General features: G+C 41.6%; 1 protein-coding gene across 3 annotated transcripts in view; it reads right to left on the bottom strand.

The window, feature by feature from the left end:
* Positions 1-12,474, bottom strand: part of LOC131139489 (transmembrane protein 266-like) — a 39,346-nt gene that overhangs the window by 16,849 nt on the left and 10,023 nt on the right. The window contains exons 1-2 of one of the 3 annotated variants that reach the window (XM_058089157.2): positions 10,548-10,581; positions 10,257-10,448 (exon numbers count right to left, since the gene is read on the bottom strand). In XM_058089157.2, coding sequence (XP_057945140.2) covers positions 10,257-10,448; positions 10,548-10,549 — 194 coding nt within the window. In that variant the 5' untranslated portion in view covers positions 10,550-10,581. Of the gene's footprint in view, positions 1-10,256; positions 11,067-12,474 lie in introns of those variants that run through there. The other 2 variants (XM_058089156.2, XM_078795778.1) reach the window with 2 other exon arrangements.

Here is a 12,474-nt window from a genome sequence, read left to right as displayed (position 1 = left end):
AGACAGGAAAAAAAAAGTGCTAAGACAGAATCCAGTTTATGGGTACTGTGGGTCTTTGCTTGATGCCAAAAGTGTGCCACCCCTGAGGGGGGGGCGTCATCAGAAGCTGCTCTTGTCACATGCAGGATATTAATGAGTCTTATTAAAGCAACAGAACAAAATGCAGTTTCTCTGACCCAGTCGTTCCCTGACAGTCTGACAGAACCAGCTGGCCCCAGTCACAATGGACAAGGTCACCTCTACAACTTTTTACTGTTATTTTTAAACTCTCGCTGTATTTAAGCCATTTTAGTCAATTAGTCAGTCAGTAAATTTCCCCTTTAGGATTAAATTAATAAATCAAAACAAATTAATTACACTTAAATTACATTTAATTAAACAGCAGTTTCATTGGACTGAAAGAAAAATGTCTCTGCACGTGTGGACAGTTCTGTTTTAGTTTGTTCAATTCTCACTGTCAATGATTTGCTCTCACAAATGTCCTTCTTCCCATTTTAATTCCCTCATCCACCACGTCCCGTGAGCGTGTGTTGATACAGCTGTCAGCGCCTGAGATGGAGTGGTCCTCGATGGCGAAACAGAGGAGGGAGATTAAATCAGCGAGGGTAATCGATAGCATCATGTCGAGTGAGCCACCAAACATTGAAAGTGGAAGACCCACAAGCATCTAATGATCTGCTCAGATAATAAAAAAAAAACTCGAAATGGAGATGTCGCTTAAAGATTGCATTTATCCTCAGTTGGCCGTTGAGAATAATTCATTACAATTAAATAGTGTTATTAGAATCTTCACGATTCTGATATAAAATACACTTATTAGTATGTAATGTTATTATTAAAGTTGTTATTGTTGTCGCTGTGTGTGTTTTCCGCTGATACAACACAATTCATTCGTTCTAAATCTGTTCCATGCAAGGCGTTAAAAACATTTATTTTACCACTCTGGCCTGCAGTCATCCCTGCAGCAGAGGAATTAGGAAGCCTGGGAGATAACATGGAGGCCACTCAGACGCTGCTAATTAAAGCAGGCCAAATTGGCTCGACCGGGTGAGAACCCTCTGAGAATTCCGAAAAAGCAAGCCTTCAACTTCTACTGCTCTTATGACAAAGCAGAAACATTTAAAAGTAGAAATGATGATGAGTTAGTTTGACCTCCACGTGACACGAGTACTCCTCGTGCTCCTTCAAAGTGCTTTAGACTCTTAGGACAAGCTAAAAAAGACATGTAATATTTACCCTTCACCGCCTAAAAAAACAAAAAAAAACAAAGGACGTGTTTTCAAAATTGGAATTTTTTGACCTCCGGCCTAAATCTGGTGAGCGGTGAAGGTAGCTTTCTTCTATCATCCCCTCGTTCACGCCACATTCAGAAGAACCATATGGACTCTTTGCACATTTAGAACAGCCGCATCAGCAGCATATGCTACCACTTCAGTGTCTGGCAGGCGCGGACCTTTCCAATGGGATGGAAGGTGACATCATGCCACGACTCAGGTGTTCTCTAGTAAAAGCCAGTAAGAGGAGGGAGGCGGGATGCTGTCTGGCAACATGAATCCTAAATCTTGCATTCGGGGGACAAAAACAAGATGCCGATAGTGTTGTTATTGTTGTTGCTGACATTGAGATTTGCTTGAATTTGTCACACAATTCCTCTTTTTGTTTACCTTTAATCGGGATCTATTATGCTCATTTTCAGCGCTTTGTATTGAGTTATGGACTCCTATAGAGCGGCTACACATAATAACCCGCAAAGAAAGCTTTCTAGATCTTCCAGATTGTGCACCTTTCCTGCTTCCGATGGTCTGTTTAATTTTTTCCATGCATGGCGGTTGAGTGGTTAGCGCGCAGTCCTCACAGCTAGGAGACCCGAGTTCAATCCCAGCCTCGGCCATCTCTGTGTGGAGTTTGCATGTTCTCCCCGTGCATGCGTGGGGTTTCTCCGGTTTCCTCCCACATTCCAAAAACATGCTAGGTTAATTGGCGACTCCAAATTGTCCATAGGTATGAATGTGAGTGTGAATGGTTGTTTGTCTATATGTGCCCTGTGATTGGCTGGCCACCAGTCCAGGGTGTACCCCGCCTCTCGCCCGAAGACAGCTGGGATAGGCTCCAGCAACCCCCGCGACCCTCGTGAGGATAAGCGGTAGAAAATGAATGTGTTTTTGTTTTTTTGGAATGTGGGAGGAAACCGGAGTACCTGGAGAAAACCCACGCATGCACGGGGAGAACATGCAAACTCCACACAGAGATGGCCGAGGGTAGGACATAATAACAAATAAACAAATTTTGGACAAAAGCAATTATTTCATGATAAAAAATCAACTATTATTTTTCTGCGTTTCAGGAATACAATATGCTAAGCTACGATGCTAAACTGCGACATGAACCAACACACTGCCACAAAAAAAAAGTAAATAAAGTTAATGTATTTTTTGAATTGAACCCTGGTCTGCTAGCTGTGAGGTCTGCGTGCTAACCACTAGACCGCCGTGCCGCCCGCCATCATTACATAAGGTCAAGAAATCTGTGGAAATGTGGTGTCATGGAGTTGAGCTCAATGAGAGGTAGCAAAAAAAAAAAAAAAAAGCAAAGCAAAGACTGGAGGCGGGATGCAGGATGATGACCATCATCATCTTTACGATCGCTTAACTTGTCAATCATTGGTCTGTCAGTCAACCATTAAAAAGCTTGAATGAATGAACCTTGATAGCTCCATCACACATAAGCACACTCCCTCCCTCACCCCCCCACCCTCACCAAATAAAAGCAGCTTGACCACTATGGGGGAGTAAAGCCATGAAAGTGCAGCTCGGTCCTCTTCGCATTTTACTGGACAGGAAGATGGATGGACCCAACTCTATTAATAAGTACACTCGGCTTACCAAGGCGCCAAAAAAGTGCTAACACTGCAACTGGCCCCTGATACTAGCTCCAACTACCACCTCCCACAATGGCGCCCACTCCTCTCGCTGATTGAATGCAGTAAACAGAAACCTTCCAACCAAAACATGGAGGCTCTCTTACAGTCCATCAGCGAGACACCATGTGCTAACCGGAAAGATGATGAGCAAAGGATGGTTGAAATATGTTAATACAAGACGGTAAAGGGAGCCTATCTAAATATACAGAGACATCAATGAAGGCGCGCCATTGTTCCTAATGAGGTGTGACAGCCCAGGATAAATTGGAATATGAAGTGAAGCATGATTACAGAGGATTAGATAACCGCCACAAAGGCCCGGCTTTCGCTGTTTCTCGGTTTTATAAATACATTTGCTGGTGTTCCATGCCGTGCTCACTTTGGCAGCAATGGCGGCGGCATCCAGCGAGTGAGAGATAGCGGTTAAGGTCAGCTCCACCTTCACAATGCTACCGGCTATGATATGCAAACGTGGCTGACAGGAGGTGCTTCATCACGCCGTGGCAGCGCCACGCAGGAGCCTCCGCTCGTGATTAATCCTCTCCGCTCGCTTCCCGCCGTAAAATGCGCAGCAGTTTTACACGAGATGCAGAGTATGATAGTGAAGTATTGATCATGTCGGACTAGAATGGCACACCTGCAATTTGCTTTTTTTTTTTTTTTTGTCCAAAAGTCCGACAGCGTATGCTTACATTAACCTCCTGAGACTGAGGTACTGCATTTTTGTCCTCTGTAAGGGTAAAAGTGTTTCAAAAAATAAAAAAGTAAAAAAACACTCTGAAGGGGCGGCACGGCAGTCTAGTGGTTAGCGCGCAGACCTCATAGCTAGGAGACCAGGGTTCAATTCCACCCTCTGGCATCTCTGTGTGGAGTTTGCATGTTCTCCCCGTGTATGAGTGGGTTTTCTCCGGGTACTCCGGTTTCCTCCCACATTCCAAAAACATGCTAGATTAATTGGCGACTCCAAATTGTCCATAGGTATGAATGAGTATGAATGGTTGTTTGTCCACGAGAAAACTCCACACAGAGATGGCCGAGGGTGGGACATAATAACACATTATAATAAAAATTATAATAAAAAATTTAAGAAAGAAGCAAATATTTCATGATAAAAATCAACTATTGTTTTTCTGGGTCTCAGGAATACAATATGCTAAGCTACGACGCTAAACTGCGACATGAACCAACACACTGCCACAAAAAAAAGTAAATAAAGTTAATGTATTTTCCCAACTTTTCTAAAAAAAGAACTTTTGCTGACATTTGCACACTACAGAGTGAGTGGAAATGGGCAATCCACTTTTTCAGGCTGGGTCAGTGGAGCCGCTAACGTTCCATCTCCTTTCCTTTTTTACGGCAGTGGATTGCTTTGCCACTGCCGGTGTCTCGGCTCGGCTCAAACACACTTCATCATTCTACACGGCCATAAAAAAAAAAAGACTAATTTCTTCTGCCCCATTTCCCTACAAGTGAGTTCAGCTATCAGTCTTTCTGTTAGATGCTACATAACTTCTTCTAGTGATCACACACTGTTATGGTCCAACACATTTGACTGGTCGGTGATGAGAATATGCTGATTTGAGAAAAAAGGGGATGGAGTTGCCAAGTTGTTTTTTTTTTTGTATCACCCCAACAACTGCTTTTTTAACAGAGCTTTATGACCAATTCAAGCATTGCAGAGCAGCTTTAAGTGTGCAAGTTTCAATTATATTTTAAAAGACTTCACAATATACAAAATTAATGTATCCTATTTGTGTAATTATTGTCGTTTAACCTTCTTGTCATGTCAGCATCATTTCACTGTATCATCACATGCACAATAGTCAATAGTTCAACCACCGACGTTACTGTAAAACCGTGGATACCTTAAATGAATGTCTTGAAACATTAGATAAATTGATTATTTGATATTGAGGTGCAACTAAAATTTGCGCTGTGATGTGGATGAGAATCTGTGATGAGGGAGACGACGCCGAGGAGCGTGAGGACAGTGGCCAGGAGCGGGTGGGTGAGTATAGCAACCAGTGAGCAAGTGTTTTATTTACAGCACAGTAGGCGACAGATCATTTTCCTACTTTTTTTTTTTGTTCAATGTGACAGTATGTTATGCCGCATGAGTATGAGCACAATGTCGAAACTTAGAAACTACTGTTTCCGTAAAATACATTTTTGTTTCAGTTTTATACACAATTTTGTATTTAGTTAGAGAGAAAAAAAAATGACAGTAATCAGTGTCAATAAGGACTGATAGAAATGGACATGAGGGTTATTTTCAATGGACAAAATATGCAAACATTTTGGCTTGCAGTGCTTACACGATGCATTTTGAGGGCATTCACAATTGTTATGAAAAAGAAATTTTGTTTTGACAGAAAAAAAATATGAGCTTTTGCAGGTGAACCATGTTGTCGTGCTAAACCATCCAAGTTATTTTAATCTAAAAAGAGCACAATCAGTTTCAGGAAATGAGCCAAAACAATTGAAAAAGCATCATCGTGGCACCGACTGTTGATATGAGAAAGGAATTATCTTTGAAGCATGCGGGAACCGTTTTTGGAGACATATGAACTTTTGCAAGGTGCTAAACCCTAAAACTGTTTGGTCAAGTGATTTCTGTTCCTAAGACATGAGCCAATGCAATGGAGGAAAACTGTCATACTTGACACCATCCGTTTATGAATGAAACAAAGACATAAACATAAACAAAAGTTTGGCAAAGTGTACTCCTGTGGTCAAAAAATGACAAAAACAAATATTAATTGGTAGTTCTAAACATATTTGTTGTGCTTTCCATGTTTTTACTCACTTTTCGTCTCACATGACGTTATTCATCTCAACTACAACTAAATGCATTATGGCCAATTATGCTAATTACATTACGTTATTATGCCAAGCCAACCCCTACGCATCCATCACTGCCACAAATAGACTGCAGTCCTGTGGGAAACACTGCATTGACTTTCTACAACTCTCATATTTGTAATATATACATAATGAGCACTGATCCATATGCAAGAATTATAACAAGGAAAACCAAAGCACACGAAACCATGAACAAACCTTCCCCCTTACCCATTTACCTAAAATGAAGATAAGCACCAGTATTTGTCCTCAAACAAGACTTGAGAAGCCCATCGTGTATACCGCGCTAACCAGCGAGAATGAACACCGCCGTAAAACATGACAATAGAGCACAACCACGGGTGCTGATTATTGTCATTAAAGGAGGCTAACAGCCTTCTGCTGCAGGCTGCTCTAAAGGCATATTGATTGTGTAATCAGCAGACAAGCCCAGGAAGCCCAGCGGTACGGGAATCTACACAATAAACTAGAATTGTGTCCATGAGGTCATCGGGGTGACCAAGACACGCTGATTGCATGCCATTTATTCTAATGAGGTGGATTCATTATGAGTAGGCAGACATTAATAAATAGATAAATATATGTATAATATTCATTCATTCGTTCATTCATTTTCTACCGCTGTTTCCTCACGAGGGTCGCGGGGGTGCTGGAGCCTATCCCAGCTGTCTTTGGGCGAGAGGCAGGGTACACCCTGGACTGGTCGCCAACCAATCACAGGGCACATATAGACAAACAACCATTCACACTCACAATTTGGAGTCGCCAATTAATTAACCTAGCATGTTTTTGGAATGTGGGCGGAAACCGGAGTACCCGGAGAAAACCCACGCATGCACGGGGAGAACATGCAAACTCCACACAGAGATGGCCGAGGGTGGAATTGAACCCTGGTCTCCTAGCTGTGAGGTCTTCATGCTAACCACTCGACCACCGTGCTGCCCTATATGTATAATATGTATTTGAATATTCAAATTGTAAGGTGATTTATTGTGATGGACTACCAGAACATGTGTGGCAACTATATCATAAAAAATAATTAATCACGCCTTGAAGCAACAAGCAAAGAAACAGGAGTTCAGAACCTTCAGAAAGATTATAAACAATATATTAGTCTATTGGGGCCACTTTTGTAGAAATGACCAGTCATGTTGCTGTGTGAGGGCGGCACGGCGGTCTAGTGGTTAGAGCGCAGACCTCACAGCTAGGAGACCAGGGTTCAATTCCACACTCGGCCATCTCTGTGTGGAGTTTGCATGTTCTCCCTATGCATGCGTGGATTTTCTCCAGGTACTCCGGTTTCCTCCCACATTCCAAAAACATGCTAGGTTAATTGGCGACTCCAAATTGTCTATAGGTATGAATGTGAGTGTGAATGGTTGTTTGTCTATATGTGCCCTGTGATCCCTGTGATCCCATCTCGCCCAAATGGGATAGGCTGGAATAGGCTCCAGCACGCCCTGTGACCCTCGTGAGGAAAAAGCGGTAGAAAATGAATGAATGAATGAATGAATGAATGTTGCTGTGTGTTTTCGCAACAATGCACACTAAATTAACATAAAGGTTTTCCAATATTGGTGATTATTCCCCAAGTCTGACCCCCCCCCTCCCTGCCCGACTTTAAAGTGGTGCTTGTGTATGAAACATTGCCTTGTAGGTGTTTTACTGTTTGAGCTACAATAGGAAATGCTGCATGCATAATTCAACATTGTACACACATTTGCGTTTCCCTCTAGCATTCCCCAGGACAAGAAAATAGACTAGCACAAACTGAGACAAGGAAGAAAGCACAATCACAGATTACAAAGCATTACAAAGCATGGCACTATGATACATATGGCTGCAAATAAACACACGATTGAGGTTGAATGAGTGTCAGCATTTGCCAACAACGCGGCTGTGAAATGGTCGGTTTCTGGCTCCAAAACGGGCTAAGCGACTTAAATGGCATAGTTGGATTGGTTTCCTTGTAATGTACAGCATGGGTCCATTGGATCCCGTGCAACAGCTTATGGTGTTTATAAGCATCCTGGTGAGAGCGCATGCTAGCTGGGATGGAGTCACAGGTGCAGGGCACAATGGAAAGACCGGCGCGTAAGCAGGTTGGAAAGCAATCTGTGACTAATCAAAAGGAGAGCTGTGACGTGACCTCGTATCCATATGGCACACATAAAAATAGCAGAGTCACAACATAATAGCGCATTTTACACAAGTCTGTGTGTGTTCCTACAGCTTAATGTTACAAAAGTTCAACGCGTAAAACAACAATACGATAGAATTTCTAAATTTGAAAACAAGTTTTAGAGGAGTTTTAGAGTTTGAACAGAAACCAGAACCGTACCCCAAGTTTCTACTCAACAAGAGGGGAGAAATACAGTATGACGTTATCGGTATGTGGAATCAAATTATATGGAAATGGCTTTATTTCATTTGAACATGCATCAGATTACAATTGAATGCATCCCATAATCAGTTCACAGTTCCACATGTCCAAAAGGAGTAGGAAGAAGCAAAACTTATTAAATCTTACCCCTCCATCTGGAATTTTTACAATCAGTAACTGTTACATTTGTTCACTTCCTGCTTTCCTAATATAGTTTAAGGGTTTTTTTGTTTGTTTTGTTTTTTTATTTTTTATATTTTGTCACGTACCGAAGTACGAGGTGATTTGACCATACAATGACATAATGGGTACCATAGTAAGTGTCAATATAGTGATATGTATAGCACATCATGACTGGTTCAAGACTCTTCATCCTTGTATTTAGCAAACATCAACTGCTTGTATTGTTTCTTGAATTGGCTCATCGTTGTGCATTGTTTGAGGGTCTTACTCAATCCATTCCATAGTTTGACTCCACATATTGAAATGAAATTTCAGAAATTATGGAACAGATTGAGCAAAGAACTCAAACAATGCACTCAAATAAGCCATTTCAAGAAACAGTACAAGCAATCGATGTTTACAAAATACACTGTGTGCAAACAACGTCAAGTCTACTTATTGCTCATTTATTAGGACTACTTGAAGTATTACATTGTCTGTACTCACCCAACAAACTAACTACTACTATTGTTACTATGTTGCTCCACAATAAGTGATTCTTATGGTATTTTATAATAGATTCTAGTATTAGCAATTGATGTGAAGGCTTAATTAAGCGTTTCTTCTTCTACTAACATGTGACCAATGTGACCTGTATGCATGTTCAAAAAAATGACATTTGTCTTTAAAGCTCATTCATTTTCTACCGTTTATCCTCAGGAGGGTCACGGGGGTGCTGGAGCCTATCCCAGCTGTCTTCGGGCGAGAGGCGGGGTACACCCTGGACTGGTCGCCAGCCAATCACAGGGCACATATAGACAAACAACCATTCACACTCACATTCATACCTATGGACAAATTGAGTCGCCAATTAACCTAGCATGTTTTTGGAATGTGGGAGGAAACCGGAGTACCCGGAGAAAACCCACGCATGCACGGGGAGAACATGCAAACGCCACACAGAGATGGCCGAGGGTGGAATTTAACTCGGGTCTCCTAGCTGTGAGACCTGTATGCTATCCACTACTCCACCGTGCAGCCTTGTCTTTTAAAGTTGTTGCCGTTTTTATGTTTTAATGTATTTTTACACTATTATGACAGCTAAATATGCTAAATAAATTTGCCTGCAGCATTTTTACATGTTTTTATGATGGTGACAGTTAGACTCTGGAAAGCATAATGTGTATTTACATTAAATATTTACATGAAATCACCGAAATAGGCTCCAGCATACCACCTGAGTGAGGACAAGTTGTATAGAAAATGGATGGATGGATTTGTACATGAAATCTATTTTGGACTTGTAGCTTCCATGATTGACTGACTGTATTTTGCTTTCTGTACAATATATCACCATCAGTCTGATTGATAGTTCGCATGATTCATTGCAGTCTTTGGTTCGAGTAGATAGTTGTCAGTTAAGACTCAATAATTAATGTGTATTTGAATACATGAATCATTCATTTTTGGCTGAATTAGTACCTTCAGCAGGAGTTTCATCAGGCTGTGTATTTATATAAACACTGTGTATATATATATGTGTGTGTCTGTGTGTGTGTGTATAAAAAGTGCAAGCAAAAATAAATATTTGTAATCTCAAGCATTCTTTTTTATGTGTTTGACTTCAATCTTTAAGAAAAGTGTCAGTACATGACGGGGGACCAGAATTAACATAATAGAGAACAAGAGTAACTATAAAGAATAACATATTTGAAGTCAGCACAGTAGAAAGGACTTGAAGAGTTTGATGAAGGTTTTCTTGAAAGGTGATCTAACATTACCTTACAGGCAAGGAAGGATACAATGGTTTTGACGCTGTCAGTGTATTTGTGTCACAATATTAAACGCTTCCAAGTACTGCAGCGATCCTTGCCTCAAAATATCACACTTCTAGTGGGTCACTTGAGAGAGTAAATTCTTTGCACTCACCCTTCCCTGGTTTCATCCTCATCCGCATTGGACAGGAGCTGGGAGCCAGCCAGCGAGAGATCCAAAGCTGCGAGTGGAAGATCTCGATAGCCGAAACTCACCAGCTGGACCGGAGGAGCCAAGCACTGGTTCTCATCATCCACCTGCTGGGAGATGACCTCCAAGTCGGACAAAGTTCCAGCCTCCACGTCCCTGGTTGGACAAAAAGACAAGGGAGATGAAAATGATTCTACCCCGAGAAGAACAAATGGACTGGAAACAATCTGACAACAAACTAAGTGGTAAACTGACATTTTAATTAACAAATTGATTAACAGCCTGAACAATTGACCCACTGACAACCTGACTGACTCGTCGATGAACTGAGGACCTAACTGACAAATTAACTGACCAACTGACAAAGTAACTGATGAACTGACAAAGTAACAAGTACTGTAGTTACAATCTAAGAGACACACTACGATCTAAGCAACTGACCTACTAACGAACAAAACAACTAATTGACAAACTCACTAACAAACTGACCAAATAACTAAATAACAAACTAAATAACTAATTGACAATCTAGTTACTGAAGAACTGACACTTTCACAAACTAATTAAAGACTAACTGAAAAAAAAAAAAAAAAGACTGATCAACTAACTAACTAAGTAACTAATCAAAGGGCAGACAAATACTGACCCAATGACAAACGGATCGATTAACCGATGGACGGACTAGATGGATGGATGGACAGGATGGACGGACTAGATGGATGGACAGACAGATAGATGGATGGACAAACGGATGGACAGACAGATAGATGGATGGACGGACAGATAGATTGATGGACGGACAGATACGTAGATTGATGGACAAACGGATGGACAGACAGATAGATGGATGGACAGACTAGATCGATAGATCGATAGATCTATCAATCTATCGATCGACAGACTTCCTTTATTGTCATTGCACAAAAACACAGTAGTGAAATTGCCAACAAAATGTTGTTGCCTGGCTCCCGTATTATACCAGAGACTAAAAAGACACATAATAATAATAATAACAAGAATGGGCGGCACGGCGGTCTAGTGGTTAGCGTGCAGACCTCACAGCTAGGAGACCAGGGTTCAATTCCCACCCTCGGCCATCTCTGTGTGGAGTTTGCATGTTCTCCGGGTACTCCGGTTTCCTCCCACATTCCAAAAACATGCTAGGTTAATTGGCGACTCCAAATTATGAATGTGAGTGTGAATGGTTGTTTGTCTATATGTGCCCTGTGATTGGCTGGGGACCAGTCCAGGGTGTACCCCGCCTCTCGCCCGAAGACAGCTGGGATAGGCTCCAGCACCCCCCGTGACCCTCGTGAGGAAAAAGCGGTAGAAAATGAATGAATGAATAAAGAGAATAAATAGATGACACTGAATATAAACAACATAATGTAACAGTAATAAAACAGTAAATTGCACAAATAATTTAAATAATTTAAATATTGCGTGTGAGCGGGTAGAGGGGCTAAACTAGCTAAACTAAACGCAAACACTGAACAACTGACTAAATAACTGATAAACTAATTGATGGTTTGAAGGAGTGACAAATTCAACAATGGACCAATTGAAAACTACAATCACAATAACAAACATATTGTTACGGCTCTGAGTAGATTGTTTAGGTGCCTAATGAAGTGTCCAATGAGCGTACATGAAAGACACCGCCAAGACAAAGCGAGCAATGTCTTGCTAGCACAAAAGGCAGCACAGATGAAAAAGACTTTAATTATTCAGCCGGGCAACATGAAGAACACATTCTTATTCACTGCGGTGTCCTCGGGGCATCAACACAGGGTCACTGAGGGTCTCGCACACAACACCCACTCTGCACCGTCCGTGAAACAAGTGAACGCTCACACAGTTTAGCACCACCAGAGAAAGACGGCGGTCCGACGTTGCCTCGCTCGGAGGGACCGTAATAACTGGGGCGTGTCTTGCTGGAAGTGCAGCACTCGCATACATTTGTGACCACTACTTTAAAGCACTGGAATACACATTACTGTCCTGTAGGACGTATTAGCACTGTTAGATGGCAATAAAAAATAGCTACAATGATATATTTATTTTAATTGATTTAATTGATCATACAGAGGATCTTTGATGGCCGCTCTTTCAAAACAGCCGAATGCTCCTGTCATACAGACCAGTGGATCTTGGCTGGTTTGGCTGCCGGACCCACCATCAT

This window comes from Doryrhamphus excisus, linkage group LG13 (assembly GCF_037039965.1).
Source record: "Doryrhamphus excisus strain RoL-2023G ecotype Guam linkage group LG13, RoL_Dexc_Guam_v1.1, whole genome shotgun sequence".
Lineage (NCBI taxonomy): Eukaryota > Metazoa > Chordata > Actinopteri > Syngnathiformes > Syngnathidae > Doryrhamphus > Doryrhamphus excisus.
Note: the sequence above shows the minus strand (reverse complement) of the source record. Positions and strands in the feature narration are given on the sequence as shown.